The sequence below is a fragment of the Schistocerca piceifrons genome, chromosome X (assembly GCF_021461385.2).
Source record: "Schistocerca piceifrons isolate TAMUIC-IGC-003096 chromosome X, iqSchPice1.1, whole genome shotgun sequence".
NCBI lineage: Eukaryota > Metazoa > Arthropoda > Insecta > Orthoptera > Acrididae > Schistocerca > Schistocerca piceifrons.
The window spans coordinates 292,609,740-292,626,894 of NC_060149.1; the positions used below are offsets into that span (position 1 = coordinate 292,609,740).

Genomic DNA, 17,155 nt, shown 5'->3' on the forward strand with positions numbered 1-17,155 from the left:
AAAAATATGACTTTTGAACTATATCCTTACATGTGCCCCATATGAAGTTGTTGCTTCAGTGTGCAACACTGACAATGGATGTAATACAGCTGGTTGTTCTTGTTCACTTGCAGGAAGACTAACATCACTTGAGGCGACACCTCGTGCTTGAGAAGCTGCTCCAGTTGTGAATCCAATTTGAGGAGAAAGTGGACCCTGTGCAGAAATGTGAGCTATGTACAAAAATTCTATTCTTTCACTAAACATGCATGCAAGTGCGCGCCACACACACACACACACACACACACACACACACACACACACACACACACACACACCATGCTCATTATGCACTGCTATTTCAGTATTTTCTATAGCTAGTAGCAGAAATCGAGACGCACAGGGCCTGAAAATGCTATGTAATATAAGAGAAAACGACATAAATAATAATTAACCATACATGAAATTAGGTATGTGTAGAAACAACACATTATACTTCCACAACCATGCTAACCTCCTGCAGGGTGCCAGAGCAAACTAACAGATAAGCAAGGTCACAACATAAGAAAAGAACATTCTATGTTAGTACATTCACAGGAAAATTAGATGATAAAAGGTGGAAGGAAACATACAATTACAACCCCCCTAAAAGACCACACTCAAGCACACAAAACAACAGCACATAGCTCTATAGTAATTCAAGGTTGATTACAAAATATGTGCTGCATTTGGAACTATTCTGACAGACTACATTCTGACACGAAATATATTATTTCCTGAAAATCATGAACTTTGGAAGCAATGTTTTTACATATTACCTTCATGTAAAACTGTAGTGTGTGCATCTGATCACATGATAATACTGAATCAGAGCTAATATATTCCTAGTGACTAAACATTGTTGGATGGAGACACTCCAGTTGCACAATGCCGTCATCAGAATAGTAACAATTTATGATAAATATGGCAAGCTGTAACACTAATAACTAACTATGCAGGCTGTTGCAAACTATTACAGGCTATTTTTTGCTGTCGAAGCCAGTATCCTGTGAAGCCTCCAAGAGATACAAGAAGATTGTACGAGTTTCTGGACCACACACTCTTAAGATGCATAGAACAAAAGTCTATATTAACCCAAAAAGAAACAAACTCATCACACAGTAAGTCAAAAATACAATAATGAAAAAATTATACCCAATTAAGAAACAAGATCAGCACCTACGAAAGTAAAGGTTATTCAGGTGTAAATGAAAGGAGCAATAAATTGACAATTCCAACAGCAAAATATGTTTGAGACACACAGAAAGCACAAAAAAATAAATGTCAAAAGGAATGAGGCAGCTATTAAAAAGAAAGTGAACATTCCTTGCAAACAGCCCCAGGAACATGATATAACAATCTGAATTTTACATAACTATTTGGAAATGCATTCGAGAGGTTGCAAGGAAACAGAATCCAAATTTCGTAAGAGAAACAATCATGAAGAAGAAAGTATGACAAAAACAAAACAACAACATACTGTGTGGAGACAATATTTCATAGCTCTATGGCAGATGTCACCATTGCTACCCCAACAGAGAGAAAATAGAACAGGCATTCCAAAATGTCTTTAAATGTCCATACAGTTCAAGAGAAGAAGTAAAAAAGTAATTAATAATAAAAATAATGACATTCTAGAAGTAATGTCACATATGTGCGTTATACTGTTCAAGTTAATGAAGAAAGGGAAGCAGCCACAATATGCTGTTTTAATATATATTTTTAAAGCCAAAGGGAAAATTATATAAAAGAAACTTGCAGAATTTTTTTTTTTTTTTTTTTTTTTTTTGCAAAAAGTCAATTCATGAAATATTACAGACTAATTGGCCCTTCTAGCTGTAACATACAAGATTTTTAAAGTATCACTAACTGCAATATATTTTGATAAGATAGCTTTAGAGATCAATGGTTTTCAAATCCTTAACAAAATTATAGACCTGATCTACGGAACAGACCAACGAGTAGGACTTACCACTTTTTGTCTAGGATTCCTATTTCTGAGAAAGCTCTTGATTCATTTTCAATACAATATGTACACACAGCCTTTGAGGGACAAGGTGTCAATTCTTCATACATCTGTATGCCGAAGAATATATACACATCAATGCTGCTTCATTGGGATAGGGAGAAATGCAGAGTCAGGCAAGGAAATTTCTTACCGCTAAAACTATTATCAGCAATGTTATAGGATACATGGCCTCAAACTGGGGAGAAGAGCAAGAAAGAATATTTCTTGTGGAACATATCTGAATCACTTCCATTTTGCTGATGACACTGTATTGTTTATCTCCAGTGCAGATAAACTTCAACTATGAATGGAACAAATTAATAGAGCAAGTTTGACATTAGAACTGAAAATGAATTATCCTGAGACTAGAATAATTTATAACCAATGTACTGGAAAGAAAACAGTAAATATCAACAATGAAGTCCTAAAACAAGTTAATGGGTTCTTGTATTGGAGGCAATCACGTGATCAACTAAGTGAGATTTTCCAACTAAGTGAGATTTTCCAAACTATGCTCTCTATATGACTTATAAGGAAAGCTTATAAATCCATGTGTGTAATTGGATTTGACTTGTAACAGTGAGGCAGCCTTTAAATGAAAAAACCATTCAAAGCCTGAGGACTGTTCAGTAAGTAATGTAGATGCATACTGGGAATTATCAGGGACAAAAAAAAAGAAACCACTATTTTGTGGTAAAATAACTCCTTTTTTGTTTACTGAAAAATTAAAAGGGTTACTGTCTTACTAACAAAGCAACGAATAGCTGGAAGATGCTAAACTTGTCCGATTGCTACTCTGGAAAATCAGACTAGTAGTGTTTACAAAGCTTGTGCCCCCTTTTTTATATATATCTCTCTCTAACAAGTACCTATCTTCTTGCCTTCAGTCATATGCTCTGAGTAGCCTGGAATGTACTACTTCTTTCTATGGAGTGTAAGTATTAATTAATACCACATTCACACAAAGGTAATCACACATAACCACAAACCAACAATAAAAGGAACTGTGATGTGAGAGTAACTCAGAATATTTTCTTACTATATATCTTTACAGTGCTGACATCTTCACCATGGCATGAATGCCAAGACACAACACACTTATGCTAGCAGTTACAGGATAGGAGAAGTTCTAGTGCAAATCTAGAAAGTCACTCAAAGAGTGATTGCCTATATATCCAGGGAATTTAAAAAATCTAAGAAGAATTACTGTATGATAGAGGAAATGTGTCCTGCTGGGCAGTTAGTATGTTCCTAGCCTATTTATATGGTAGAACATCTCTGTTGTGATTGACAATCATTTCTTAGCCTGTCTGAGAAGCTTGAAAGATCCATCAGGATGATTGGCAACATGGACACTGAAGCTTCAGAACCACACTGTCACAGAAGTATACGAAAATTGGCACAAATGTGAATGTTGATTGTCTTTTGTGGAATAAATTGGAAGAGCATCATGGTGGTGACAATATATCACTCATCTCTGCACTAATAGAAATTTTAGCTGAAAAAAGACAACATCCAACATTAATGGAGATCATAGAGGCCTTAGAGAAGGAAGAAGGTTTAAAGAGAAAAAAAAGGGTCCAACCAACAACTCCAGCTTATTTATAGCCAACCATACTGATTTACATTAGTTCTTGATGATGACCTAAGTATCCGATTCCAGATTGTGTGTGACAAAATGAACATTGGGATCAGAAATAAAAGGATCCTGCAGATTAGCAGGGGTGTTTCTCAACCTGATAAAATGTACATTTTATAAAACAGCAGAATGTCATGTTGGTCACAAATCTTAAAGAACAAAATCAATATAGAAGCAATAAATTAAACTGCATGAATAAAGTTAGTAGAAGAATGTAACACACACACCAGATGGCTAAATATCACGTTCTATGTCACTGACCTGTAGAGAAGCAATTTTGGACATGGTGCACATTTCTATTGTATACTGACACCTAGCGTAATATGTTGATCCTGCACCACTGTTATATAGGGGTAACCTGTCATAATATCATGGGTAGATTTAATAAATGTGCACATTAAGGAAATATGGTGGCACATAAAATGCTTCACTAAAAATGTATAATGAGATAAATTAATTCTATGTATTATTAATAACACAAACAAATTATTAAATTCACAAACCAAACTACCCACATGAGCAAAATCAGTTTTTTGTGCAATTAGAAGCATGCTGAAATTAAAATGTCTATATATTTAATAAAATACCATACTGGAATACCAGCTGAGTAACAGTGTTGTCTTGAAGTAATATTTTGCCAAGTTTCTTACTTCTTACATTCCAGGAAATTCTGAAGATGAGCTCATTTGAAGATTCCAAGTAGAAAACAAGTGAAACAGTTCCATGATTACACCATTACTTAGCTTATAAACCTGAGAATACATAAGTGAAATTCACTGAGAAATACTGCATTCAGATATGCTAATATACTTGTTCTCAAACCAAAGAGGCACTGCATTTATCCTAGAACACTATATAACCGATCATATATAGTTCATGGGCACTGGCACTTTGAGGACACTGAATACTCAATTGCCATGTCAGCACATATGGGCCATGTTCTGATGAATGTATATTTTATCATTTGTGACAAAACACTGAATATGCATTTTACGAGTTCTGAGGTGCTGGTAACTTAATATTCCACAAAGCCTTAACCATCAACAATGGGATTTTAAGGAACCTTTTGGCATGCCATTAGTTGTCATCATACTTCCCTCCCATTTTGAGGTACTGTACATTGTTTATACTGGTACTAGAAATACTGGATTTTCACAAACATACAGGTAAAACAGACATACTGAATGCAAATTCAAATTCAAATTTTTATTGCTTCAAAACACCTTTTGCAGAGTTAAAAATCAAGAGGGGATGCAAACCAATGATGATAATTGTGGGATTCTCCTGACCTCACCTGCTTCTCACATGTGAGTAGCCTTTTGAACATACCTCAAAGACCATCACCTTCTTTTGGAGGCTACTTTGGTAAAGATCCCATCAAATTCTATCCTGTAAAGCAATGAAAGGGGTTTGTCTCCTTCATAGTTCAGTACACAATAATGACGCGTTGGAATTTTGTGCATGTAGTCCAGTCAATACAGGAAAATTAGGGGAAAAAATTATACAACCACAAATTTTTGTACAGCAGTACGGGAGGTGTAATAACTGACATAGTAAAAACCCTTACCGGTGGAGTGCTAGTGCAGGGGTGAAGGGGCATTTAAAGGTCACTTTTTTATGGTTTTCTTGAATATCTTTACTACACTTCCAACAGACATAGGGAAGAAATGCCAATGTGCCCTCCCTGCAGCACTCCCCATGTTGCTAACTCAAGCTGTAGCCTGGCCAACGGCAGGATGGTGGCCCCTGCAGCAAAGACGCAACAGTGAACAAGGCGACGCTGACTGGCAAATCTGAAGCCAGGGTAGCAGAATGAGGAAATGATAGCAGCCCCACAGCATGCGAATGGATGGAATGTCCCACCAATTGTGGCGCTGACCGGCTGCAGGCAAGAAATGCTGGCTAAACCTAAGACGACCGAGGACTTGCACACCACATTGCAACAAGTATTTGAAGAGACAAATGTGGCCTTCAAGGCCGTTGTAGTGGCAGAAAGGGCTGTCCTCAAGGATGCCGTAGCTGCAGAGATGGAGAAGACATGTCGCCAGGTGAAGAAACTGCTTGTGGCACTTGCGCGTGACCTCCATGCTGCAACAGAAGATCAGCCTGCCCTCACCACTGCCCCACCCTCAGAGTGGAAGGTGGGAAGAGATCCTACTGAGTGGCCGACCGCAGCACTGGGAACCCCAGAGATGTGAGAAGCCACTGGGATGGTCACAGAGAAGAAGACACCTGTTACTGCTGCTACTCCAACAGAGAAGACAGTAACACTTCCAACCATAAACACTGAAACATGCATGGGCAGTGGCCTGCACCAGACCCCTACCCTGCAACTAACGGTGCATGGTACTGTTATATCTATTTGGGCTGACCTCTTTACAACAAACAGATGGCTACAACACTGATATCAAACTTGCACGCTCTGTCGCAGACAGCAGGCAAGACTGCTACTGCCCTTACTTCCTGATGAGACTGTCGTGGAGACTTTTTTCCCATGGCACTTACAATGGCAATTTTTTCCCTCTTTCCTTAACTCCCTAGTTCTTCATGTAATTCTGTCCACCACTAACTCCCGAAGGGCCGTATTAGTGGTTAATCAACCCAGACATACAAACATCATCACTGTCCTACATACTACGATCTCCTCAATTTGGATAACTAACCCTTGGAGAGTTGACAGAAGAACTTTTTGTGATGATTACCATGCTAGTGTGGGCACAGTAGGGTTCCACTCTTTAAAAGAGTGAGCAGGTTATTTCCCAGTATCTCTACCCCACTACATCGCAAAAAGCAACTAAATGGTATTCAACAAAGTTATACCAACTCTTACGCAGCTTGCTTACGAATCATTGGCGATGCAATATACAGACATGGCAAGGTGACTTATTTTCCACAGTATCTGCTAACACTATATACAGTTCACACACACATTAATAATTATACTATGCAAGAAACACATACGGACAGATTCTATGTAAATCTCTTCGGACTTTTCTACACTGCTGGAGAGGAAATTGTTCTTTAGTTATCCTGAAACACAGTTTTAGCGTTCTTCTGGTAAAGCCAACTTCTCACATCATGAGGCCTGCTCACTTTTCAGTTTACATACAGACTGTATCTGCCCAGCATTTCCTGCCCATTTTTCTTACATACACGAGTAGGAAAAATAACTTCACTAACCTTGTGGTTATATAGTGGATTTATTTTCAGTTTTTTGAGTGAGTATTTATCTTCAGTCATTAAGTGAGCTATTATGTAAAAATAGCTTCACAGGTGGAGCTGCCAACTGTCTTCCACAGTGAAGAACCCGTTCCAAGTGTAGCATGCTGGTAAAATGTATTCGAATTTGGTGATTTAATTGACTCCGTTATCAATAGTTCGAATAATTTTCGGAGCATGAGCAATATGCTGTCAACAACAGATGGGAGCAAGAGGCCACATTTCCCAACCCAATCCCTTTCCCTCCAATGCTACATACATCACTTATAACAACATGCTTTCAAATTACGCACTCCTCAGTCTCAGTTTATAAGAATATATTTTACATAAAAGTGCACTTAACTACTAGGAGTAAGTACTCGTTTCGTACACTGCAAATAACTTCACTATATGGACACGAGCTCAGCAAAGTTATTTTGTCTGCTCAAATAAAAGGCTGGACAGAAAATGCTGGGGAGGTATAGCTTGTCTCTAAACTGAAAAGTGAAGAGTTCTCATGGTGGGGAAGTTGCCTTTCCTGAAAGAAGACCACAGCCGCTGTAAGGGATGACTAAGAATCAATTTCCCATCTAACAATGTAGAACAGTGTGCACAAATTTGCACACAATCTGTCCATATCCTTTTCTTGCATTAGTATAACAACTCCATTTAGCAACTTGTGTCTATACTCAATGCAGTGTTAATGCAGTTTGTGAAAAATGACCAACTCAAAAAGTTTTGTTGAATCAAATTAAACTTAGATCAAAGAGCAGAAGATCTGGTATTCCCTGAATAAATCCTGAAAATCACTTTTCAAACCAGATGACTACGTTTGAGCTAAGGGCAGGTTATAAGTGTACATAAAAGATATGTCGATAAACTAGCATAATGTCAACAGGGAATGATTTCAATGAACATTAATATACCAAATAAAATGTTTGACGCTGTTGATGACTGTGCGGATTCTTAAGAGGCAAATGCCATACAGCTACAGTGCTTGTAAGAACTCAGCAATCATGAACAACCCAATTATAGTTTTATTTACTGACAGTGGTTGTAAAACTAACACTTTCATTTCAATTATAAGTTTAGGCTGTTTACAGCAACTTGTTTATATTCCAAAATAGCAAATCAGAAGCTCACTGACTAGCCACTGCATGAAATGTGTAAGTTTTAATCATAGACTCCAAATAAAATTTTAATTATATGAATATCATTCTACTAGCAAAGCTGCTTTTAACTAGACGTGTGTTTGGAGGAGGAAGAGTAATGTGACCAGCAACATGCCTACAGAGGGCATTTCAAAGATGATATGTAGGATTCAAGTGAGCACCCACAAACTACTTCTTGCAATATATATCTGCAACTACATCTCTACTCCACAAATCACCTTAAGGTGTGTGGCAGAGGGTACTTTGTGTACCACTGTCACTTCCCCATTTCCTGTGCAAATCATGGATGGTCCACGCACAGGATGATTGTTAGTAGGGCTCCATATGGGGCTGAATATCTCTAATTTTATTTACATGATCTCTTTATGAGATCTACTAGAGTTGGATGAGTACTTCTGTGACAGTCCCACATTCACTACATGAACCTGTGATGAAATACACAGCTCTTCTTTAGATCTTCTCTATATCCTTTATCAATCCTATCTGGTACGGATCTTAGACTGATGAGAAATATTCAAGTGTTGGTGTAACGAGGGTTTTGTAAATCACCTCCTTCGTGTGTGGACTACTACACTTCCTGAAGATTCTTTGACATTGTTAGTCTGATATTTGCCTCACCTGTGATTAGTTTTATGTGGTTACTTCACTTTATATTGCTTCGTATGCATACTCCAAGAAATGTTGTGACAGTACAATCAGAAAAATTCATGTTTATACATGACTGTACTGACTGTTGCTCTTCCCGCACACTGGAACAGGGCACGGGAGTACGATAATGTTGAACACACACAAATAATTTAGCTTGTGAAGAAGAAGAAGAAGAAGAAGAAGAAGAAAACAATAGCATATGCAGTGTTACAAGGTCTACTAACCACTTAATTTGGTGAACTGTCTGCTATTCACAATATTAATTTGCAATACAAATTCCGTGTAGCTGGTCTGTTTCGTTGAATGATGAAATCACTACATACTGCAATGGTATATTGTCACTGATAAGTAGCAGGAGTTCTTTATCTGCAAACCTCCACGCTCACAGATTTACATGGAATGAAATGGTGTGTTTGTGCATCCACATAAAGATACACCATGGCAGATACCGATTGCCCTGTAGAAAGGCATACCATAATTGGATATTTAATGGATAACAAATTCTAGCTTCCTACCACATTAAAATATGTATCCTGCTACTTTATGAGCTACAAAAACTCATCCTAGGGGATAATGGCCTCCAACTATCTTTCAATCCAGTCACATGTACACATACTCACAACAGGCAATGTGTGACCAGCAACAAATATGGCTGCAGTAAGAGTAAACCATAGTCGAAACAAGCACAGATTTATTATTTTGGTAGAACATGGCAAATATCGGTCAGTAACACACTGGTACGTCTTGGCTGAAACTAGTGGACACTGCATCTGTGGCCAGAAATTGCTATATTCTTTGAACAGCAAAAGAACAAACAATTCATCACCCAGTCACCTCTGCCCGCCTTTGACCTGCCAATGACACTATCACAGAAAGTTTGAAACATTATACTTCAATGCTATTCAGGTAAGTTGACTAAGCTGTCTCCTCTTATTCTTATAGAAGGAACTGTCATTCTGTTTTATAAATATATATTTATTTGCTACATCTAAATCACATAATGGGATTGCAATGTTGATGGTTTGCATATGCTAATTTTATGCAGCCACACTGGTAACAATACAGTCATCTGTTGCGTCAATTGATTTAGGTCTCCAGTTATGGCTGCTTTTGTGATTTTTCTTGTTTTATGTAAACAAATGTAATAACCATTCAACTTGCACTGTGCTGTCAAACATGTTCCAGAAGACCATTCCCACGATTCATGTTAGACATGACCATGGCAATCTTAAATATGGAAGTTCACATTATTGAGCAACACAGCAAAGATTTTTGATATCATTTCACACATAGAGCGTACTACCTAAACGTTTTTACACACAGGTGACAATCTGAATAGTAACCATTTTGTCGGGACAGTTTTAGAGTCCACAATACTGTCGGTTCTTCAGGGAACTCTTTAGGCTTTATTTCAGCGTGGTAAGAAACATAATTGGAATCACTGCTATGCTGACCTGCGCAGTCATGTGACATGTTTCCCCACACATCTTAGGCATGTGTTTGTGGGCAATTTTCTTATCGAGAACCACCAGCAACTACTTCTATTGCTAGTTAAATGTAATCATTATATCTGCTATACGTCTGTTTCAATTTCACGTTCATTATCAAGCATTTGCATGTAAATGGCTGCAAATCTAATGCTTGCAGACCACACGTAACATAAAAACAAATTATTAAAAAGAATCACGAAGCATTCTCCAGCCAGCTTTGTCGAACCATGGCATACTGACAGCTATTCTTGATTACTCACTCATCTTATTGTCAATGGCCTAATAATGGCATGCTGGTGAAACTGACAGTAACATGCTGTTATCAGCCCACTAGATGCGAAAATGTTCAAAAATAGTTGTCAAATGCCACGGTTTGACAAAACTAGCTGAAACATGCCTCGGCATTCTTTCAAATATTTTTTCCCCTCTTACTTCACTTTAGGTCTGCAAACACTAGATGTACAACCACTTACATGCGAATACTTGATAATGACTATGAGATTGAAATTGCCAATAGCAAATAAATGTATTACATAAAGTTACAGCTTCAGTAGAAACATGTCTTCATTTAACCAGTATCTGATGGCTGTGGAACCAGTTTGGAAGAAAACTGGTTGTTACTATTGTTGCCTTATGGGTTTTCACATAGTTGAAGTAGGGAGGTGCTCCAGGAACATTCAGAGGCCTTCTTTGATTCCATGGTACAAAATCTGAAAGTTCTGATAGCAGTACACTGGGACTGAAACCATAAAGCAAGAAATCTTATACTTCTGCCATCAGATTCTCTTTTTTTTTTTTTTTTTTTTTTGTCATTTACCTAATGTGAGCTGTAAAGTTTATAACAGTCAAATCCGTTCTTATTGGTTTTGTAACTTTCACAAATGATAGTGCATTTTCTATGTTTAAGTAGTGACTGGGCAGTTCTTCAGAAAATTAATGTACTGTTCAGATTGACATGTGCTAGGTTTCTAAATTTCAGAATTATCCTCCTCCTCGCCATTGCCATAATCCATCATCATAATTACCACAATACTTGTAGCATATAAATTTAGCAAAAACTGGGAACAGTCATACCTAACTAGCAACAACACGCCCATGATAACAGATCTCAGAAGCATTTACCTACCATAAATACAGGAAAAGTCCTTCTTACACTTTTCAGCAGACTGACTCAAAAAAACGCAAGGAAGTGTAAAATGCAGGAAAGCAAAGGAAACCCAAGTAAGAATGAATAAATTATTCTTACTGTAATTCTCTTTATATTGTTCAAAATATGAAATTAAAAGAATTAAAATTTTGCCTCTTTAAACATCCAAAATAATTATTCAGTCTTGTTTCTTTCTAACAGCAATTACAAACCACATTAAGAAGATATTCATATTCTGATGTGAGAAATATTTTTGATAATCAGTATAAAATTATGGTAAACAAAACTTTTAAACACAATATTGGTTAAAGCACTAAATTTGGTAGTCTTCATGAACACAGAACAGTAAGTACGAAATCTACAGTTTGGCTGCCAATAAGACAGTCATTCAGTTCGGGGATGTGGTTGGTGAGAAAGAGGGTGGAAATTGTCTACGGAGCACCTTGCGGCACAATGTTTATGTCTAACATCAGATCGTACCAACCCAAGACAAGGCGCATAGTACGGATTAGCGTATTTCTTGCACAAGTAACAATAATTCATGAAGGCCCATTATAGAGACTGACTTCTTCAAAAGCAGTGTATAAATGACTCTGAAGTTAAATCTAAGTAGTTGTAATACAACACAATGAGCAGAACGAAGGATGCCACTAGAGTCACTATCGTCAGATTGTGATTATCACTAAGGCAGTGACTCCGTATACTTTCCCACCCTTCTAAACACTGCAGACCTATAATACAGGAGGCCATGACCCAACACACCGACAAAGAAAATCTTACTTGCCACGATAACAATGTGTTACATGATCAATAACTTTCCCTGTAGTCTGCATTTTCTGCTTTGTTTCAAGGCTGACTTTGAGCAGGAATAGCACTTTTTGGAGAAATCTGTATGAAAATCAATGGTTATGACGACATCAAAGAAAACTTAAAATGTGGGAAATGTAACATGGAATCAGTAGTGATGGGAAAGCATTCCATTGAGTAATATGACTTCTGATTTATACAATTAGGATGAACTATGTATGAAGCCCAGTCTGCTACACTTTTTTAAGGATCGGTTCAACTTCCTGAGGAGGATTCATCTTGTGTCTGGTAATATAAAACCATGTAAATAGACTGGGATTAACAAGAACTACATACATACTCTGCAGCTCATGATATGGTGCACAGCAGAGGTCACCTTGCACTATTTCTTCTCATTTACTTGCCTGTTACACAAACCAATAGAGAGAGAGAGAGAGAGAGAGAGAGAGAGAGAGAGAGAGAGAGAGAGAGAGAAACAACAGTCCAGTCTATATGGATCGATGTGAGCTCTGGTTTCTATTATTTAGTCTAGTCTTTGCATTCCTTATGTGAGATATATGTTGGTGGCACTAGACTGGTTCTGCAGTCAGTCACCAGTGCCAGTGCTGCAAACAGTGTTTCACAGAAACCTCATCTTCCCTCCAGGAATACCAATTTCCATTCATACAAAATTTCTGTAATACTTGAGTATTGATAGAACCTATGAGTAAACAAATCTAGCAGCAAGCTTATGAATTTCTTCTATATCTACCTAGAACCCAATCTGGTGGGGATCCCACACACTCCAGCAGTACTAAAAAACAGGTCACATAAATGTTACGTATATTGGCTCCTTTATAGATGAGCTACATTTTCCACCAATTCTCACAATAAACCGAAGCCAACCATTCGCCTTCCCTACAACAGACCTTATGTGCTCATTCCATTTCACAATGCTTTGCAACATTACATCAGCTGTGTAAAGCAGCACTCCAATAATATGATATTTGAATGTACATACAGAACAAGAGTAGTCCAGTCCTATCACACTTCCTTGGGGGAACCCTTGACAATACCTTTGTCTCCAATGAATGTTGCAGAGTAAGTGGCAAAGTACTGGGTTTCGTTACTTAAAAAGTCTTCAAGCCATTCACATATCTGAGAACTTCTGTATGGTCAGACCTTTGTTAACAGTCTGCAGTGGGGCACTGTGTGAAACGATTCCAAGAAATCTACAAATATTGAATCTGCCTGTGGCACTACATCCATGGTTAGCAGCATATAGTGCCAGAATAGGGCAAGTTGAATTCTGCACAAGCAATGCTTTCTAAATATACATTGATTTGTTGATAGAATCTCTCTCTCTCTCTCTCTCTCTCTCTCTCTCTCTCTCTCTCTCTCTCTCTCTCTCTCTCTCAAGGAAATTTATTATATTTGAACTTAAGAATATGCTCATGAATTCTGCAAGACAGACAGACATTAAGGATACTGGTCAATGTCGAAGAGTACACACTGTAAAACCGAACTGGGATTTCATCTGGACTCAACGATTTGAAATCTGTGTGATGGTTGAATAATTATATGTCCATACAATCCTAATGTGTGAATGATCTTTTGAACGGAAATGTAAAACTTCAACTTTCCTATTTCTGTCTTCTATGACACACCTGGATGGTTTATGTGTGACTGAACAGAAGCCATAGACCTGCTTAGTGATTTTACGTAGGACCAGAATTTTGTAGAATTCTTGGCATGATCTTTCACTAACATATGACAATGAAAGTAGACATATGACAATGAAAGTAGACATATGACAATGAAAGTAGATATATGCTTTGCAAACTGATCTTTTACAGATGCACGAATTTCTACCAACTTTTGCCAGCTGACATTCTGTGTTCTTATTCGAATTAAATATTTGGAGTAAAAAAGGAGCAAGATTAATTTCACAATATGTAAAACAGCAGTCATCAAAATGATTCTAAATTTACATCTGTTAGAAATGTTTTAACACTACTATGGAAAACAATGCTTGTCAATTACAGACATGTCAGACCTACACCTGCCAACTTCAAATATGGCCCAATTTTAGTCCAATATGGTTTAATAGTCATTGGGGTGGGGTGATGATTTCCACAAAAGACTCTCTTCCAGAAAATTATGGCACAGAACCAGAAGGTCTCTAGAGAGGACTGCAAGGTAATAAACCAAAAGGTTGCACCAAATGGCCAACCCCCAGTATGCGAAAAATTCCTGATGGCAGTGTGAGAACAGGACCTGAAATTGTACTTGGGTTTCTTGCAGGTTGCCATCAGGATAATCAAAGACGTCGGAAGACACCATAGTCGCAAGTTGGATGCTGCAAGTGTTGCAGATAAACCTGCAAGAAGGTAAAGGAGCAACTGCTCTCAGTCGTGTACTGGGAAGACAGGAGGTGGACATGGCCCTGATCAAGACACCCTATCTACATAACGGGGGCATTTCAGACCTCGGAGGAATGGAGGTAAGCTGATTTATGCTAGAAATCTAAATACCTCCCGAACATGCATTTATCTTCAGAATGGAATTTCATTCATGTCGATCACAGACTTCTGTTCCAGGGACTTAGTGGCCATCAGGATGAAACAACACGAGGAAGGAAGCATGAGGGAAATGGTATTGGCCTCAGCTCACCTTGCTAATGAGGACAATACTGGACTCTCAAGTTCCTCATTGATGAAACTATACCTGGGTTATGAAGTACATAAGGGTAACCTCGTTTGCGAATCTATCATGGACCTATCATATAAAGAATATACATTGCCGGAAAAAAAAAATTAGTAAACCTTTTTAGAGGTTTCTGATCCATTCAAGATTTATTGTTTCAACAATGTATACAGAACACATGAAATGATTACATTTACAGATAAATAGCCCACACAGTTCTGAGACACCAGGTGTTGACCCATGCTGAAACTCCCATATTAGCATGTGGTGTAGCCTCCATGGGTGGCAAAACAGGTGCTGACTCTGGCAACCAATTGACTGAACATATGGCAAATACTGTCCTGGAACGTTATGCCATGCCTGCTTGAACTGTTCACATACACTATGTGATCAAAAGTATATGGACACCTGGCTGAAAATGACTTACAAGTTCGTGGCGACCTCCATCGGTAACTCTGGAATTCAATATGGTGTTGGCCCACCCTTAGCCTTGATGACAGCTTCCGCTCTTGCAGGCATATGTTCAATCAGGTGCTGGAATATTTCTTCGGGAATGGCAGCCCATTCTTCCCGGAGTGCTGCACTAAGGACAGGTATCGATGTCGGTCGGTGAGGTCTGGCACAAAATCGGCATTCCAAAACATTCCAAAGGTGTTCTATAGGACTCAGGTCAGGACTCTGTGCAGGCCAGTTCATTACAGGGTTGTTATTGTTGTGTAACCACTCCCCCACAGGCTGTGCACTATGAACAGCTATCGACCGTGTTGAAAGATGCAATCGCCATCCCCGAATTGCTCTTCAACAGCAGGAAGCAAGTAGGTGCTTAAAACATCGATGTAGGCCTGTGCTGTGATAGTGCCATGCAAAACAAGGGAGGAGGAGATTAGTGTTTAATGTCCCGTCGACAACGAGGTCATTAGAGACGGAGCGCAAGCTCGGGTGAGGGAAGTATGGGGAAGGAAATCTGCCGTGCCCTTTCAAAGGAACCATCCTGGCATTTGCCTGAAGCGATTTAGGGAAATCACGGAAAACCTAAATCAGGATGGCCGGAGACGGGATTGAACCGTCGTCCTCCCGAATGCGAGTCCAGTGTGCTAACCACTGCGCCACCTCGCTCGGTCCCATGCAAAACAACAAGGGGTGCAAGCCCCCTCCATGAAAAACCATGACCACACCATAACACCACCGCCTCCCAATTTTACTGTTGGCACTACACATGCTGGCAGAATACACTCACTGGGCATTTGCCATACCCAAACCCTGCCATCTGATCGTCACATTGTGTACCGTGATTTGTAACGCTACACAACATCTTTCCAACGTTCAATCGTCCAATGTTTACACTCCTTACACCAAGCAAGACGTCTTTTGGCATTTACTGGTGTGATGTGTGGCTTAAAGCAGCCGTTCGACCATGAAATCCAAGTTTTCTCACCTCCCGCCTAACTGTCACAGTACTTGCAGTGGATCCTAACATAGTTTGGAATTCCCTAGTGATGGCCTGGATAGATGTCTGCCTATTACACATTACGACTCTCTTCAACTGTCAGCGGTCTCTGTCAGTCAACAGACGAGGTTTGGTCTGTATGTTTTTATGCTGTTCGTGTCCCTAAACGTTTGCACTTTGCTATCACTTTGGAAACAGTGGACCTAAGGATGTTTAGGAGTGTGGAAATCTTGCATACAGGCATATGATGCAAGTGACATCTGATCACCTGACCACGTTCGAAGTCTGTGAGTTCCGCGGAGTGCCCCATTCTGCTCTCTCACGATGTCTAATGATTACTGAGGTCGCTGATATGGCGTACCTGGCAGTAGGTCGCAGCACAATGCACCTAATATGAGAAATATATGTTTTTGGGGGTGTCTGGATGCTTTTGATCACATAGTGTAGTTATGCAGGAGTTCTTGGTTGACTTCTTGTCCCACAATATCCCACATGTGCCTGATTGGAGACAAGTCTGGAGAAGTCAGGGAAGTTGCTGCAGAGAACACCGAATTTCACAGGCAGTGTGTGGGTGAGCATTATTCTGTTGTAACCATGCATCACCTTCTTGTTGCAAGACTGGCAAAAGAATGGGTCTAACAACATATGCAACTTACCAAGTGCTGATTAGTGTCCCTTTCAGAAACATCAACAGAGAATGAGATTTGTAGCTTATCACACCCCAAACCATAAGGCCTGGGGTGGGGCTACTGTGAACTGAACAAATGCACCCTACTAGACAGCACTCACCAGGTCTACGTTATATGCACAAATGGACAAATGCACCCTACGAGACAGCACTCACCAGGTCTATGTTATATGCACAAACAATCATCACTCGTGTGCAGGCAGAGTCT

At 39.0% G+C, this 17,155-nt stretch overlaps 1 protein-coding gene across 1 annotated transcript in view; it reads right to left on the reverse strand.

Moving 5' to 3' along the window:
* LOC124721111 overlaps positions 1 to 17,155 on the reverse strand; it is a 335,377-nt gene that overhangs the window by 102,113 nt on the left and 216,109 nt on the right. The window contains exon 18 of the mRNA XM_047245929.1: positions 31 to 195. Within this exon, the coding sequence (XP_047101885.1) occupies positions 31 to 195 (165 nt within the window). The remainder of the gene's footprint in view (positions 1 to 30; positions 196 to 17,155) is intronic.